At 35.6% G+C, this 17751-nt stretch overlaps 2 protein-coding genes and 1 non-coding gene across 3 annotated transcripts; 2 read left to right on the top strand and 1 right to left on the bottom strand.

Annotated features, from left to right (window-relative positions):
• The first annotated feature begins 7204 nt into the window (after positions 1–7204).
• Positions 7205–9663, top strand: LOC147546084 (NAC domain-containing protein 90-like). Its single transcript, XM_086637870.1, has 3 exons — positions 7205–7586; positions 8031–8389; positions 9152–9663. The coding sequence occupies exons 1-3, from the start codon at positions 7400–7402 to the stop codon at positions 9500–9502; spliced, it is 897 nt and encodes a 298-aa protein (XP_086493996.1). The 5' UTR covers positions 7205–7399; the 3' UTR covers positions 9503–9663.
• A 2883-nt stretch (positions 9664–12546) lies between these two features.
• Positions 12547–15062, top strand: LOC147546083 (transcription factor SRM1-like). Its single transcript, XM_086637483.1, has 2 exons — positions 12547–13276; positions 14573–15062. The coding sequence occupies exons 1-2, from the start codon at positions 12885–12887 to the stop codon at positions 14793–14795; spliced, it is 615 nt and encodes a 204-aa protein (XP_086493609.1). The 5' UTR covers positions 12547–12884; the 3' UTR covers positions 14796–15062.
• Positions 15063–16778: 1716 nt separating this feature from the next.
• On the bottom strand, positions 16779–16851 carry TRNAR-ACG (transfer RNA arginine (anticodon ACG)). Its single transcript has one exon. It is a non-coding gene; the product is annotated as a tRNA-Arg (tRNA).
• Positions 16852–17751: the final 900 nt, after the last annotated feature.

Genomic DNA, 17751 nt, shown 5'->3' with positions numbered 1-17751 from the left:
ACGTTGATGATATAAACTTAATTGGGACAGTTGAAGATGTCTCAAAAGCTGCAGAATATTTGAAGAAAGAATTTGAGATGAAAGATCTTGGAAAAACAAAATTCTGCATTGGTTTACAAATTGAGAGGAGCACAAGTGGCATACTTGTTCATCAAAATTTATATACTGAAAAAGTCTTGAAAAGATTTCACATGGACACTTCATACCCTCTTAGTACTCCAATGGTTGTCAGATCTCTTGATACTATAAAAGATCCTTATCGTCCTAAAGAAGATAATGAAGCACTACTTGGTCCTGAAGTACCATATTTAAGTGCAATCGGTGCTTTATTATATTTGGCTCAATGTACTAGACCTGACATTTCTTTTGCAGTAAATTTATTGGCCAGATTCAGTTCGGCACCAACAAAACGACATTGGATGGGAGTAAAGCATATTCTCCGATACCTTCGAGGAACTACTGACATGGGGTTATTCTATTCGAAGAATTCCTCTGATGGTTCACAAGTGATAGGATATACTGACGCAGGATATTTATCTGATCCACATAAAGGAGTTTCACAAACAGGCTATGTTTTTAGTAGTGGTGGTACAGCTTTCTCTTGGCGATCAAGTAAGCAAAGTATGCCTGCTACATCTTCTAACCACTCGGAAATTATTGCTCTTCATGAAGCTACTAGAGAATGTGTATGGCTAAGGTCTATTATTAGTCATATTAGACTTTCATGCGATCTCCCCGGGATTACAAAATCACCTACTATTATTTACGAAGATAATGCGGCTTGCATTGCTCAAATTAAGGAAGGATATATTAAAGGTGACAGAACAAAACACATTTCACCTAAATTATTTTTCTCGCACCATCTACAGAAGAATGGCGAAATTGATATTCAGAAGATACAATCATGTGAGAATTATGCCGATTTGTTTACCAAGTCTTTGCCTACTACAACGTTCAGAAAATTAGTACATGGCATCGGAATGAGAAGCTTGAATAATCAAATGGTGTAGAACTACACCGGTTCACGGTATAATATTCACCAGGGGGAGAATATTATCGTGTGAAGATTTCCACATCAATATGACTGGATATCTACACTCTGTACTCTTTTTCCTTCGCCCAGTTTTTGTCCCAATGGGTTTTTCTGGCAAGGTTTTAACGAGGCAGATATTTTGCTTATCCAGCGCCACTCAAGATCGATATTGTTCAGACTTTATTCACGAGATTTTTCTGACAAGTTTTATTGGGAAAGCTATTTCGGGTAATGGTCATCCAAGGGGGAGTGTTATATTACATGTGGCTATGTGGCTGCCCATTATATTATTGGTAAGCATTGGATGCCTATAGACTAAGTGTCTTGGATATTGTTAAGAGGCATTATAGTTGCCCATGGATAATACTTAAACTTGAAGTAATGAGGTGCCTTCATGTAGAAGATAGTTGCCTCCACCTCATGCATGCAAGGAGGAGGTGCCTCCATGCATGATTCAAGGCACAAATTTTCTACACATGGTTAGTTCATGTGTCATCTTTATAGCTACTTCATTTGGGTATAAATATACCATAACTTGTTGTTATTTGAGGAGTGTAAAATCCAGAGAATAAAATCAATAAAGTTTTCTTGAAATCTTGTCATCTTTAGTTAATCTCCATCTTTCATAAAAGAGTTATTTTACTTGTCATCTTTAGTTCATCTCCATCTTTTTATTTTACAATATCCATTTTGGCGAGTTGACAATTCCATGTTCCAAGAATTCACGACCAGGACTTTTCAAGTCAAGATGGTTATCTGTTAGTATTTGTTCTAGGACCTCTCCTAGCTAGAAGCCTTCAAACTTTATTTTAGATCCAAAATTTTGGAACTTTTTGTAATTGTCTCGTGAATATCTCCCATTGTGGAATTGCACTTCTAGGTTATTTCTTGATGGATTTTTGAGCCAGGGGTCCAAAAAGTGGGGGGTAAAATGAAAAAAAATCCTAAGTTGCCTAAAAATGAGGTGCAGGTCCTAATGTCAGGGAGAATATTTGTTTACCATTTTTTTTTCTTCCTTTCTTGCCCCTCGACTTGACCCAGCCCTTCTCTCTCCGACGTTTTTTGAGGGATCATTAAATACCCGTCCCTATGCTTTGTAAGAATCATCCCTATCCACGCACGCTTCTCGCAGTTTTTCTTTAAGTTCGGCATTTTCCTTTTGTAGTTATTCAATCCTTAGAAGCAATTCATCTACCACTTCTGTGTTCTTTGGGGCTGACAGCAACTCTTTTTCTTGATCAGTTGGTGGGTACACAAATGATTTACTGACCTGATTTAATGTACAATAAACCAAATTATTTACCAGGAACTAAACATTTACTAGGAAATAATTTTATTTACCAAGAACAAAACAATTTAATGGTTCATTTTCTATTTACCAGAACAAAACAGTTTCCCATTAACACTGATCAAATGTATACCTGTTCTGCAGTAAGATTTGCAAGCTTCTGGTCAAATGTATCATCTATATTGGTCAAAAGCCACCTCACGATCCTAGGCACCTCATCCCTAAACCTCTCTTCTCGATCAAAACATGTAGTATGCTCGCAAAACCACAGCTATAAAAAACATAGAGTATGAGACACATGAAGTTAAGATTGAATTTAAATGATAAAAAACATACTCACAGGAAGTAATACAAGGCACCCTGAAGCTTTCAGTGGGTCGTTGGGGTACTTATTGATATGATCAATTAGGAATGAGTGCACTGCTGTTGGCCAACACAAAGTTTGAATTGATTCCATTGTATGCAAGTTGAAGAGAATACGCATTGGAACCTTGTAACCTGTTAGCGGAGCAAATAAAACACTTGCAGAAATATACATGATGATCAGCCTGATCACATCCATGTCATCTACCTCTCCGTTGACAGCAATTCTCAGTGCATTGGATATTTGTATGCATGATACCATTCCAGGGATTTCACCGAAGTACTTCATACAAAAATCTATTTCAGGCTGCTTTACTGATCTATTTTTATGGAAGACTTCTCTCACCTCTCTCGACAATGGCATACCTAGAATTAGGGCCACATCTTCAGGTTTCAGTTGCATTTCTTTCCCCGCCAACGTAAACCTTTCTGTCGAACTAGAATAGAGGCAGAGAATTTCAAAGATAGCCTTGTTGGGTTTGTTTATGTTATCCCAATCTATTTTGTCCTCAACAAAAGTCATCACCAAATTTTTAAATGGAGTAGCGGCTAACAACTCTTTCTGTCTAGTCGACATCTTTGGATATGTGTTCTTCATTTGTCTCCACGTATTTCGAAGGGCATACTTGTAAGCCTTCGGCACCAGTGCTGCAAGGTTGGGTGGTCTATTTTTCCGTTCACCCGTTGAGTTTCCAACTTCTGTTTTTGTTTTCTTTCCTTTCTTTTTTTTGCTGCTTTCTTCTCTCTCTGGTGCAGCTTTTCTCTTGCCTTTTGCATTGTCTTTTACTTCAATGCTCTCAGTACTTTCTACCTGTAAAAAATTTAACAACCAGGAAAGACTGTTGTGTCACACATTACAACAAACACTTGAAATGCATGGTCATCTTTACCAGGAACCAAAAAACATTTTCAAGGAACAAAACATTTACAATGGATATTGACCGTATACAAAATGATTTACCAAGAATAAAACAATTTACTGAACAAAACATTATTCCCATGAAGAAATCCATATCACTTGGAACAAAATAATTCCAGTACAATAAAATGTTTTCAAGGAACAAAACATTTTACAGTAAACAAAATTATTTACCAGGAATAAAACAATTTACAGTGCAAAATATTATTCCCATGAACACTAGACAAATCCAAATCACAGTAAAACAAAATATTTTCAAGAATAAAAAACATTTACCAGAATTTCATTTATTTACCAGGAATATTTTCAACAACAAAAAATTTATTACCAGAATATGGAACATTTACCCGAATAAAAAACATTTACCAGAAACATTTTCAAGAACAAATGATTTTTTTTTTCAGTTTCATACCTTCTTCTTTCTTGGACTAGTTCTTCTAGCCAGAATTTCTGCTATAGGTCTTTCCTTTACTGATATATCTCTACTGGAAGTTGGTTCTATGATAGTCACACCCTTTGATTTCTTGTTTGTATCTTTACTTTTCACCATATCTGCGTCAAAAAAATGAAAGATTATACACAAATTTTATGGTTTCTAAAAACTTCTAGGGTTTCTAAAATCTTCTAGGGTTTCAAACAAACAATAAGAGATCATTTCTATAAACTTTTATGGTTTCTAAAATCTTGCGTCCAAAAAGACAGATCAATCACCATATCTGCGTCAGAAAGTTAAGGTTTTCACAAATTTTAGGGTTTCAAAAAAATTTTATCAAAGAAACTTTTATCAAACAAGTTTAGGGGGATGAGATAGAAGTAAAACCTACTTGAATCCCTTCACAAACTTGTAGATTCTTTCTCCAAACAGACTTGAATCCCTTCCTTTTCTTCAAAAGAACTTGAATCCCTTCAGAAGTAAAAGTTGAAGGAGGAAGATGCAGGAGGAAGATGAAGGATAAAGTAAAAGTTGGAGAAAGAAATTTCTTGAGAAGGAGCAAAGTTACCTGGGAAGAGGGACTCGGCGTGGGAAGAAGTTAATGTGGAAGTGACCGTTTGCAGGAAACGTCACTTCCGTCCCTAGAATCAGTCAGAAATCGCGCCAAAAAATTCGCCAAATCCCGGTTAATTTTCAATGGCACGGGGCGTAAATTCGATGAACTTGGGGGCTGTTTCCGTCATTTTAAGTCCCGGCCTGACATTTTGGACCTCTCGTTTATTTATGGGCAACCGTGGACGCCCAGCCCATTTTGGGCCTCCTTTTGGACGTCCAGCCCAATCCCTCTTTCTTGATTGAGATTTTTAGTAGAAATAGTGGACCCTTTGATTGGGTTTTAGGTAATTTTGGAGCAAGACCGTAACAATATTGTCCAATATTACAAGTTTTTTTACTTTTATTTTTATTTATTTTTACCGAATATCACTCCAGCATCACTCTAGACTCTAGAGTCTAGAAACACCACTATCTCTATTAAGAAGATCCTCAAGAAATTATTTTGGAAATAGGTTATCATCTTCAATCGTGTTTTGCTGAAACTATTGAAAGAATAATAATATATGGATAATTTTACAAAAGTGTATTACAGAAAATTCAACATCTCAAAGATTTTTTGAGGAAAAACAGACAAAGTGTATCTTGTCTTTATCAAAAGATTGATTGATATTAGGCCTTATTTATTGAAATATAAATTCATACATACAATTTTGTACTTAAAGAATCTAAAAAATTAATTTATGTGGTTCTTCTTCGATGGAATAAACCTCTCGTACAATGGTGATCCTGATTTTTGACAAGAAATTCATTATTAAGGGATACCTCTTAGTTAATTTTCTTAAAAATACAACCACTAACAATTAATTTGATCAAATAAAATATGTGTAAATATATTTCCATAGAGACATCTGCAATATTGTACGAACGACACTGAGGGGAAGGATGACGAAAGAGCTTACCAAAAATAAAGAAAAATCTTTGAAGAGTAGGACTGCGACGCACGCGTGGAGAAAAATCTTACTCCATTAGTCTACACCCCCTCGTGATGTTAAGGATCAACGAAGACTTGAGAGATTGACTTGTTTTGTCAAAAGTCAAGTTGACTTCATAAACTGCATATTGTAAATGCTTCATAACCCTAATCCCCCACCCCCGGCCCCTACACTCTTTCTTTCCCGTCTATACCACACAATCTAACCTTATGGTATAGCACTATAGCTTACCTGTTCCCTAGGGGCGGCTAGGGCAAACTTAGCCGCTTAATTAATTAATCGGAAGGGGTAAAGGACCCGACATTATTACTGTAGGCCTCGAGATTAAGCAGATCCCTTATGTAATTTGGGGGCCTAGAGTAATTATGCCAGGGCCATTAGCCCTCCCCTTAATTAATTCAATTTAAAGCAGATTATTCTCCAACAATGACGTCCTACTGACTCATTCAAAAGGTTGAGACACAAAGAGAGGTTGAGACACAGAAAGAGAGAGACTCAATCAAACGGGAGACATTGCCTGATTGCGTATCGAAATTCCTCACGTCAACCGCGTGGAAGTTTCCACTTAATTACTCATCCCTCGTTCGTGTGCGTCTTCTTTGCTCATACTCATTTCTTCTTCTTTTCTATTGTTAGTCCAAAACAAATGGACTCCAAAAATAAATAGACACTGTCAATACCATGCCCCACCATAATATCAGCCAGAGTAAGTGGTCGGGTCACATTTAGTAAAAGAAAGTGAGTCTGGTCCGGGCGCCCAGCCACGTACCCTAGTGGAGTTTATGGTCGGAAACAGAGTCATTAATCACAAAAAAATATATATTTACATGTATTCAGTAATTGGTTGACTTGTCGTCTATCGATAATTTGTCAGTGCATATAGACTTCTTATGAGGAGTTTGACTTGTCGTCTATCGGCCACACCTTGGCAAAATAAACTGCTATTTGGTAAATAAATGTATTGTTTTAGATATTCTTATGCACAATTTGTTCTAGTACTATCGTGTAGAGTAATATTAAAAGATGTTGCAAGTCGAAGCCTATTCCAAACTTACACAAAATTAACGATTTTTCATTTACAGGTCATTCTCTCTTAAGAGATTTTTCGCTTTCGATAAATGCTTGATTCTTATTTAGGTCTTGAACAAGTCTACCTTTTTAATCCCTTCTATTAGTTTTCAATTATGTATTTACATCATGTTGATGTGTTATTCTCTCCTCCCCAAGTCTTTCAATGGGTACGTCTGTTAAATGCAGTCTAAACCACTAGGCAAATAAAAACTAAAATAATGTATTATTTTGCTTGCACAGTTTTGTTCAGAACAGTGACAATGATATTTGAAAAATGCTGTTTGGCTCGAAAATAGAGGCAGACTACAGCTTGAAAGCTGATGTAATCAGCTCTCATTAGTCCGGATATTTTTCTCTTTACATGCCTGGCTCATTAGGAACCGATCGCATCAGCTTTCGAACAGTAGTCAGCTCCCGTTCTCGGAACAAACCTTATTTCGGATTTTATTGTGGGTCGGCTATGCAAATATTGTCTCTTTGGGCCATTTATTTTTGGGCCAACAGCACTTTGTTGATCAAGGATACCTCCTGACCCACCAATAAACTTTTCACACGGTTTAGTAAGTGAAACCCCACCACAGTAACGTCCTCTTCATGTCACTTCTTCATCACTTTCTCTCTCTCTCTCTCTGTCTCTACATATATATCATCTGGTTTCCTTCACCTTTCATCTCAAAAACCAAACCCTAATACGGTCAGAGGGAAATAGAGAGAGAGAGAGAGGGAAATTAATTTGTAAATTGTAATGGAGCATGATGGTGATAACGAGGTTGATGAGGCAGTTCTTGCACCTGGTTATCGTTTTTACCCAACAGAAGAAGAACTGATTACATTCTATCTCCACAACAAACTTGAAGGCAACAAAGAATATAACTTCAATCATGTCATCCCTGTTATTTCCATTTATGATTTTGATCCTTGGCAACTACCTGGTAATTAAGTTAACTCTACTTAATTAAACATATTATGCATGTTTTCGTGCTCCAAAATTAAATTAAGGTGGACATGAGAAACGTCGTATTAGGGATTCACAGATGAGATTAAAATCCGGCAGAGTCTTATCATACAACACCAGACCGCAATACATTCAATATGAACGTAGCGGTTTCAGAATCGACAACCAAGAAAATTAACCAATACCAACTGAGTCCAAATCCTGACTACAACAACAAACTGAAGGAGCTAGTTAAGAGCCCTGCAAATGTTTTTGTGGGCCCGCAGTTTATGTAGAGTCTCGTCTGTGAATTGTTGGAAGTCTCTCATGCCCACCTTTTAGGGATGGGTATGAGGGCATTAGGGCATTGATGGGGTTCTTTCAATTCATGGACATAAGTAATATGTTGTTAATTCTTTCTAAATATGTTAATTATATACAGAGATAGCAGGAGAGATGTGTAATGGAGATAAGGAACAATGGTTTTTCTTCACACCAAGGCAAGAGAGAGAAGCAAGAGGAGGAAGACCTAATAGAACCACTTGTTCTGGATACTGGAAAGCTACTGGATCTCCTGGTTATGTTTACTCTTCCTCTTCTTCTTCTTCTTCTTCCTTTCCAGGATGTAATAATGGAAATCGTATAATAGGTATGAAGAAAACAATGGTTTTTTATACCGGTAAAGCTCCTACTGGTACCAAAACAAAATGGAAGATGAACGAATATAGAGCCATCGTTCGAGTTGGTGAACATCATGATGATCATACCCAAACATCAACTTCATCAGATACTACTCCAATGGTACGTACGTTGTACCTCTTTACGTCTATGCGTGTCTCTATATATATAGAGAGAGAGGTTCATTTATTCCCTTTCATGTCATGAATCCAAGCTATGAAATCGGATACTTAATTTTGAGCTCCTTCAAGTAAACCAACCAAAAAATATTGTTAATTTTTATTTGGTAACTCATAATTTGGATGAAAACTTAAATGATGAAAGTATGAAGCAAAAAAGGCTAACCCTAAATATTAGTCCATTAATTTTGAACTAACAGCTTCAAGACACATATTTCATGGCTCATTTCATGTAAATTTGGTTCATATGTTCATATTTAATTGGGTCGTAGTTGTGAGAATTGTCCTTAATGGAAAAAAATACTCCGGATAACAAGAATATAATATCTGAGTTTGATAACCACAAATTTAATACGGTAGCAGAACTAGGCTCATTCATAAAAGACCAAATGGTTATACATGCTTCACGTTACCGGCAAAAAAGTACACATATAAGCTCAAATAACATCGTGCGTTTGGCGGCGTGTCAATCAGAAACATCTTATAGTCTTATTCCATGGAACATATCAATTGATCAAGAACTAGTACTCAACTTGAAACCTATTTGGATAGTAACATATGCATGTATCTCTCTATGGTGGGGACTAATGAGTACAATTCAAATCTTAATGTTTCTAAATATACATGAAATTTCCATATCACATAATCTCCCAAGAATTTTACTTTTTTTCCTTCTTGTGTAAATAATATTCATTTTGTTTTGCAGTTACGACACGAATTCAGTCTATGTCGTGTGTATGTAAAATCTGGATGCTTACGAGCATTTGATCGTCGTCCGTTGGTAGAATCCATGTCAATTAGTGATCATCAACAGAAACCAATTGACCGTGATCATCAAGGAGTTAACGGAGATGGAACTACTACTACAACATTATTTCAGGTGCAGAGTTCTTCTATGAATACAACAATATTACCAAATAAGACTACTTCTTTGGGGAAAGAAGATAAAGATCAGACAGTTACAGTAGTATCAGGAGAAACAAGCACTGATAATTGGGAGATGATGGCAGACGATCTTGATCCTTTGTGGGAATGGGAACAATTAAAATGGAATTAATTACTAAGTAATTAACAGTTAGTTCTTTAATTGGGTGGATTTTTGGTGTATGTACTTAATCAATTTCGAAAACAATTTGACCTAATACAAAGTTTCAATCATTTGTATGGAAGGGGTTGGTAGTGTAAGGGTTATCTTATGAGCAAGGTTATATTTACTTCTATTTTAGCTTATTATTCTTGTTGGTGGTGATGTTTTTCTTTTTTTAGTCTTTTGTTAATTTGAAATTCAGATTTGACTAGATTGTATGTAGTTTAAATGTTTTAAATGAGTTTTTCTTTTTTACTGTGTTTATCTTTAATTGAGAGAAATCAGAATTATCAGATGAGCCAAATGATAGTTCTTGTTGGTGGTGATGTTATTGAACTAAGGGAAGTCTAATAGGGTCCCCCCCTTTTTTTGATAAATGACCCCTCTTTGTGAATTCGGTACGAGTCCACCGAATCTAGAAGAGAACATTCGGTACGAACCTACCAAGTTCACCATTCGGTACGAGTCCACCGAATTCACAAGAGAACATACGGTACGAACCCACCGAATTCACAAAAGATCATTCGGTACAAGTCCACCGAATTCACAAGAGAACATTCGGTACGAATCCACCGAATTCACAGGAGATCATTCGGTACGAGTCCACCAATTTCACAAGAGACCATTCGGTACGAGTCCACCAAATTCACAAGAGACCATTCGGTACGAGTCCACCGAAACTAATTCACTCCAGTGACCTATTTTTGCGAATTCGGTGGACCCGTACCAAATTCACAAGAGGGACCATTTTAAGAAGAATGGAGGGGCCTAAACTTTCGTTGAACTAATTGAGAATAAATGAAAATAGGAAATAAACAAATATAAGGATGTCCTTTTATTGTGAATTAGCTTCTCCTCGTAATATGATACGTGCTATAAGACGGATCGAGATAAAGAGATTTGGCGATGAAGATGTGCCCAAGCAAAGAGATACGTGTGTAACACGCGTATGTATGTGAGTATGTGACGGATCGAGAAGACGAGATCCGACGATCAAGAAGAATTCAGAATATTACAAGATATGTGAAGATCTATAATACTTAGTTTAATATATTTGAATTAACTCTTGTAATATATCTAATATGATTATTAAATAGATTTTATATTATTTCTAGTTTAGTTAGGGAAATGATAGAGTGTCCAGCTAGAATGCCCACTAAAATGCCCAAATTTCCTCATTTAGAAATAAAAGCGGTCCCCACCATAGTCAAACTTTGAAAAAACCTTGTCTTTTAGTGAATCCACGTCAGCTGAGCATTTTAGTGGGCACCGAGCTGGACACTCTAGCATCTCCCGTTTAGTTATGAGAAACTAGGAAACCCTAAATCCTAATGTCCTTATAAATATGAGAAGGGTTGTAGGAAATAAAATCGATCAACCCCATAATTATATGTGATGATTATTAATAAAGAAGTTATTCTCGGTGGATGTAGGTCATGATTATCCGACCGAACCGCGTTAAATTATCGTATCAATTATTCCAATGTCTATCTCTGATTATTATATAATTGTGATTTAACACCCGACTCAATTAATTTTTTTTTCTCAATGTGTATTGCTTACAGCATCGTTCAAATTTGGATCATAAGTATTCAAGTGTACGTAATAAATGGAGATGTGTTATAGGTGGCAAATGAATTATAATAATTTTCGGGCCTTTGTTCCAATTGTGCCAAAGTGGATTATAATTCCTCTATGAGCGTGAGGAGTGTAATACTCTCACATAATGTGGATCATTTTGAGCTATAGATGCCAACTGAGTCTGGTAACTGCTTAAGTCTGGCCTTTAGGTTAACTTGTGAAGCTTTCAATGGGAGTCAAATTGTTCGACTATATTCGTGGGTCTAAATAATAATAAATCTGGTTGTGCACACTGCAGATAATTCGAAGGAGAATGAAATTCTAGGGCTATGCCAATTTAGTCAAGAGAGAGCTGCCATACTTGGCCTATTTCTATAAGTTAAATATAATACTAAAAAACATTATTTGCTCAAACCTTTATAAGTAGTTGTAATGAAACATAATTATTTTAGCACCAACAGCAAACTTCCTATGATCTTCCAATTGTATAATGTTGGAATGGAATTAGGTGTCCTACCACATAATGTTGTTAGGCGCAGCCCCACAGACACCAATTTTAGGAGATGGGAAGATATATAGGCAACCACTTTATTGCTAGATCCACCCAAGATGAACAAGCCAAGTCCAAGTGATATGCATCTCTCTTTTGTTCCTAAAAGTTTGTTGCATGCATGCTTATGTAATAGTCTGACATCGTTTGAGACTAGGTTATACGTGCACGTTTTAAATTTATAAAAGTCTAAATCTTCTATTTTCTATGTAGACTCGTAGAGCTTCCGCAAAAAACAAAACTACGTATTTATTGGTCAAGTACTAAGATTCGGGGTTCTGAACACCTACTTCTTAAAACTAAAAGAAACAGTAGTGGTGAAGAATTTTGTAAAAGTTTATGGTTAAAGAATGATAAATTATGCAATCTAATTGATTTTGCTAAGTCTCTTAATTAGCCAATTTTGTAAAAGTTTATGGAATAATCACGACATCACCTGTTAGCATTTTTAGATTTTATTTTTTTCCTTTTTTTACTTTAAAAAATACTATCGTTTCTATAAATTACAACGACCAATTTTTATATTAGAAATATTTCTTCTTTTCACTCTTTCATTTCTTTTTATGTTTGTAATTAAATGTTTTACTATGATAGATAAAAAACTATTGTCCTATTCTAATTCATAAATGTAATGATTACACATCATTAAGCAATTATATTTATCTACTATGTTAGGATAGATCATAGATATTTACATAAACATGGATTTGGGTGTAATTAGTTGTAATGCCCAATTATAACAAATTGTTACACTTCCCCATCTTTAACCAAAAGGTCATTTTTCTTCTAATTGGAAGATAATTAGAACGTGGGTTATGTACACCTAGGTTATCTGAGGTCTATACAATTGGTACATTTATTTTTCTCTTCCCCTAGATATTCTGTTTCCGTGAGATTTTACCAAACCGAACTGGAATTCGGAACTACTTTCCAATCACCTAAATTCCGTCTCACCAAATAAACCCTAAAAATATAAGTTTAGAAGAACCAGAAGCAAAATAAATAGTAAAAACGTGTTAAAATTCACTCAATTTAGTCAATCACTCTTAACCAAAATCAAAAACTTCTTCCCCCTCAAAAACCCCCAAATTATTTTATTAACAAATCTCTTCTTCTTCTTCTTCTTCTTCTTCTTCTCAAATCTCACCCAATCAGCAAATACCCTTTCAAATTCTCACAAAACCCTTTCAACCCTAGTTCTTGATTTGATTGATCTTGACGATGGTTGAACGAGGAAACGGAATGATCGGCAATCAAACTTCGTCTTATTTAGCTTCTTCTTCTTGGTCTCGCGAACAAGATAAACTCTTTGAACGAGCTCTGGTAATGGTTCCTAGAGATATTACTAAGCGGTGGATACAAATTTCTCGACAAGTTCCAGGAAAGACGCCATTAGAACTATGGGAACATTACAAGATTTTGAAATCTGATTTAATGGAGATTGAATCGGGACGAGTTGAGTTGCCTCGTTACGAAGATGATGATGAAAATGAAGATGATGAATCGGGTTTGAATAATTGTGATCCTCCGAGTAAAATTCCTTTTGCCTCTTCCAAGAAACATACTGAACCAGAGAGGAAGAGAGGGACTCCTTGGACTGAAGAGGAACACAGGTTAGTATTTTTCAATCAAACTTCTTTCCTTTTGATTCCTCTTCTCTTGTTTTGTTTTTAGGGTTTTTTTATTTGCTTAAGTAGGTCTGATTGAAAGTGTGAATTCAATTTTCAACCCATCATGCTTATTATAGCTAAAACATTGAAATAAGTGATTAAGGAATTAATTACTGTAGTTTTGATCATAATTAATCTCTGGGCTTTTGGGGATTTTGTTTTTTCGGTTTGAAAATTATTTCCTGGAAATTTGGTTTTTGGGTTAGGCATAATTTTTTCCAGAGTCTTTGCTGATGCCCTAGGTGAGATTATACTATGTATTTGGGGAAGAAGCAAAACAAGGTCTCATAGGATCTAATCTATACTGTTTTTTGTTGGAAAAAGTTTGATCTTTTTTGAGGAAAAGTACTTGCTAGAAAAAGTGCTTATAGAATAACATTATACAGAACTGTAGTGGATAAAGTTCTTAAAAGGAACAATGGAATATAATTTTAATTAGGAAAAACTTGTATTTTGTTTTACCCAAATTAGAGTTGGCATGATTCTTTAATTAATTAATTAATAGATTCGCTCGCTTCATTACGCGTTTTCGAGAATAACTAGTTTTATTTTAAAGTTAAAACGACCCATTGAATATTTCTATGATTCATTTCAATATAAGCAAAATTTAAATATTTGTGTGGATACCATATTGTAATATAAGCAAAAAATTTCGGCATTTAAATATTTGAAGTTTGGTCACAACTCACAACTAGCTGGATGTATATGATGATGTTTATCACCCACATTTACTTCGAAAGTTCAGGTAAGTTGGATTTTACGATAATCGTAAGAACTTTGTTATGTTTATCACTTGATCTTGATGGGCCACTTTATAGGTTACCACTTGACATGGTCTTTAATGTTTACATACCTAATGGGATTTTAGAATTACGACAAACGTGAATGCTTTTTCTTTTAATGTTTTTCACTTTTGGACCACTTTATAGCAGACTACATGACATAGTCCATGTCAAGTTTTCTTTTCATGTATTTGATGTTTACATACCGAATGCATAATGGGATTTAACACTGCGCAAATAGGATCTTAGAGTTACGATAATGTGAGGTTTTTCTTATGGACCACTTACCTCACCACATGACATGGTCGTTGATATTTACTTACGAGTTACCGCCATGAGACCTAATATGGCCCATGCTAGCTTGGAAAGACACCCATATACGTTTCGATATTTCTATTTCTTGTGGTTTTGTGTTTACTATTAATATCTAATTAATGTTTCTTATTTTTGTTAATAGGAAGTTTCTTATTGGACTAGAGCAATACGGGAAAGGCGATTGGAGGAGCATTTCAAGAAATTGTGTACTTTCAAGAACACCGACTCAAGTTGCCAGTCACGCGCAGAAGTATTTTCTTCGGAAAAACGCAGAAAAGAAAGAGAGGAAGAGATCAAGTATCCATGATATCACCACCCCAGTTGTTTCAAAATCCAACAACACTTCTCAGCCTCCAATGGGTTAGAATTAGTTCCTAAATTGTTGGAGATTCACCCCTCATTTGCACAGTTTCACTTTTTTATTATTTTAAGAACTTTGATTTCACATATGAGGAAAGATTTTAGATTTTTCCCATGCACTGAGAGGAGGTACATACATAGTTTGCTTTTTATTCTTCTGAGAGGTTCTCTCAATGGTAGGGGGTGTGAATTGTTTCATTCTTTTCTGGAAGTCTAATTGATGGAAAAGGTAGACTGTTTTTTCTTTTATTAAAGTCTGGAATCATTTTGGATGTTTCTTTTTTTCAAACAAGAATGATTGTGGAGTAGAAAATTGGGCGAAGGAGGCTTCTGAAACGGGAAATTTTTTTCTCGCAGAGGAATGCTTCTTTCAGGTTGGAATATGTGAGAATATGTCTGCATAAGCAGCTGATACGTAATGTTAGGTTTTTCTACTTATTGATCTCTGAGTTAGATGTTACAAACTTAACAGTCTTACTCTCCTTTTGAGTCAAAAGCTGAAGCGACATCTTCACAACAACATATTTTCATCCGTTATTTTAAAATCAGAGAATTACATATCATGTCATCGATATGTTGAGTAAAATTTTGCTTTACACTACACAAAACTAACATTTACTTTTTTGAGAAATCGACTGCGATCTACGTTAGTCGTTACGAAGTATTGATACATCATGAAGATGTGATGAGTACGATAATCGCCTAATTTAAACCATAATGAAAGAGGCCTAAAGCCCGACAAGTTTATTATATTATTTGCTATAGATATTGCCTAAATTACATGAGATAAATCTTGATAGCAAGCTGCTTCCACGGAGACTTATCTCATGATTTCATGAGCTTAAGAGAGGTGTCCAATGGCTGCACCAAATGATTGTAAACAAAACTAACATTCCTTGTGCTTAAATTTTCCAAGCTAAAATTTGTAACGTCAACGATCATTTAACAAGTGTGACTTGGCTGTTTGATTGTCCATCTTTGTAGAATTGATATTTCAATGTGTGGTTGGTTGGTTGTATTTCAAACATCAAACTTCCCAGTGTAGTTTTGGACTAAGCAACTTTTCAAATGATTTAAGTACACGTTGATAAGTTTCTCATAAGAGTGAGCAGCGGTCGGTTTTTTTCGGTTTTGGCTCTAACCGAAACCGAACCAATAAGTGGCGGTTTGAATAAATGGTCGGCCGAAGTCGAGTCGATCATTCTGCCGGCCGACAAGGTTCGACTCGATTGAGTTCGATTGATCGGTTTAACCGAACACAATTTAAAGAAAATTGTAAACTAATGTTATTCATTTCATTGCATATGCCCAAAATAAAAATTAAGAACCCATCGTACTTTTCCGCCATTACACACCTATGTCGAGAATAAAAATTAAAAATTCCTAGTACTTTTCTACTATTACACAAAAAAATATAAGTGCGAATGCAAAATCTATAATTTTAAGTTACTAACTAAGAATAGGTTGTGGTAAAAAAAAATTGGTGAAAAGTTATCTTTAAAACCTTTCAATCAAGTTGAATAGATGGTTGATGAAGCCGACAACAACAAATAGAAGGGAGGACGGATGATAGTATGGAAGACTTGATTAGGAGTTTTCTAATTTTTTTCTTTTTTAGTTTTACACTTCCTAACTTTACAGAATTATTATTTCATTTTTCCTTAAGGTTCGGTCGATTCGGTTTGGGCGGTTTCTAGAAACTCAAGTCGAGGCCAAACTAGACCAATTTTGGGTTGTTCGGTTTTTCGGCCGAACCGAGTCGGATGGTAATCGGTTCGGCCCAAAAATCAATCGGTGCGGTTCGACTTAGTTTGGTTCGGTCAATTAGTTCGGTTTTTGCTCACCCCTAGACACTTTCTCATATACGTCAATGATAAATGAGAAACTTGAAATAGGAAAAAGCATTTTCGCTTCTTTTCCTTTTGTCCCCTTATAAAAGATTTTAATTTCTTGCAAAAGTTTTTCAGAAATGCAAAAGAAAAAAAGAACGACTCCACTGGGGATCGAACCCAGAGTCTCTGGTTTCGTAGACCAGCACCTTATCCATTGGGCCATGGAGTCATTTGGTTGGTTGTCTTATTTTTTACTATAACTAATCAAAGGAATATCATTTCCTGCCCTTCCCTGTTGTTCTACTCTACATATATAGCTCTCCAAGTGGGGTGATCACACTTGTATATATTTGTTTGATAACAAAATGTGCAAGGGTCTTTAGTGACAATCCTTCCTTATTGTCAAAAGGAATACATCAAAAGGAATACATGATAGTAAAATTTTTTGTTAGACATGATCATACAGAATGAATGAAGTCAGAGGCCTAAATATAATATCGTATGACAAAGATACGTCGACACAATGATTTTTTTTGTTAAGGAACAGTCACATGATCCTAGTCCATAATTTACTTTAGGATTGTTTATAAGAATTCTATCAATTTTGTTTCTTCAAACACTAAGCACTACTTTTCATCATTGAAGAAGATGATATGCATTTTGTAATCCAAATAGTATGATAATAGGTGGTATGTGGCTTGCAACTGTACAAATAGCTTGGAATTTAAAACTCGTTGTTTTTTTATAAATTTAGAAGCAGTTGTTTCATGGACAGTGTTTTGGGAAAATAAGTAAAATTTTTGGGGCAATAAGTTTTGGGTTGAAACCAAATCTTTTTGTTTCCTCCAAACATCACCCTTTCAATTTTTTATTCTTTCCTCCAAACATCACCCTTTCAATTTTTTATTCTTTCTTCTTCTCCTCTCATCTCAACTAAAACTTCGGCAACCTCCACCGGATTCCGGCGACTTCCAGCATTAATGCCGGCGATCACCATCAGCATTCTTCTTTCTTATTTCTTCTCTCTCTCCTCTCCCCTCTTTTCCTCTCCCCTCTCTCACGAAATTTTCGGAGACGAAGGAACCACACCTTCGTCTGCAAACCAGACGAAGTGTTCCGGCGAAGGGGT

Source organism: Eschscholzia californica, unplaced genomic scaffold (assembly GCF_041429995.1).
Source record: "Eschscholzia californica isolate CP2 unplaced genomic scaffold, dmEscCali1.0.p SCAF_4, whole genome shotgun sequence".
Classification (NCBI taxonomy): Eukaryota; Viridiplantae; Streptophyta; class Magnoliopsida; order Ranunculales; family Papaveraceae; genus Eschscholzia; species Eschscholzia californica.
Note: the sequence above shows the minus strand (reverse complement) of the source record. Positions and strands in the feature narration are given on the sequence as shown.

Bases quoted from the DNA above. Each gene is read 5' to 3' on its own strand.
- LOC147546084 (XM_086637870.1), top strand. From the start codon at position 7,400: ATGGAGCATGATGGTGATAACGAGGTTGATGAGGCAGTTCTTGCACCT. The intron at 7,587-8,030 runs GTAATTAAGTTA...AATTATATACAG, and splicing joins TGATCCTTGGCAACTACCTG to AGATAGCAGGAGAGATGTGT. The intron at 8,390-9,151 runs GTACGTACGTTG...TTTGTTTTGCAG, and splicing joins CATCAGATACTACTCCAATG to TTACGACACGAATTCAGTCT.
- LOC147546083 (XM_086637483.1), top strand. From the start codon at position 12,885: ATGGTTGAACGAGGAAACGGAATGATCGGCAATCAAACTTCGTCTTAT. The intron at 13,277-14,572 runs GTTAGTATTTTT...TTTTGTTAATAG, and splicing joins TGGACTGAAGAGGAACACAG to GAAGTTTCTTATTGGACTAG.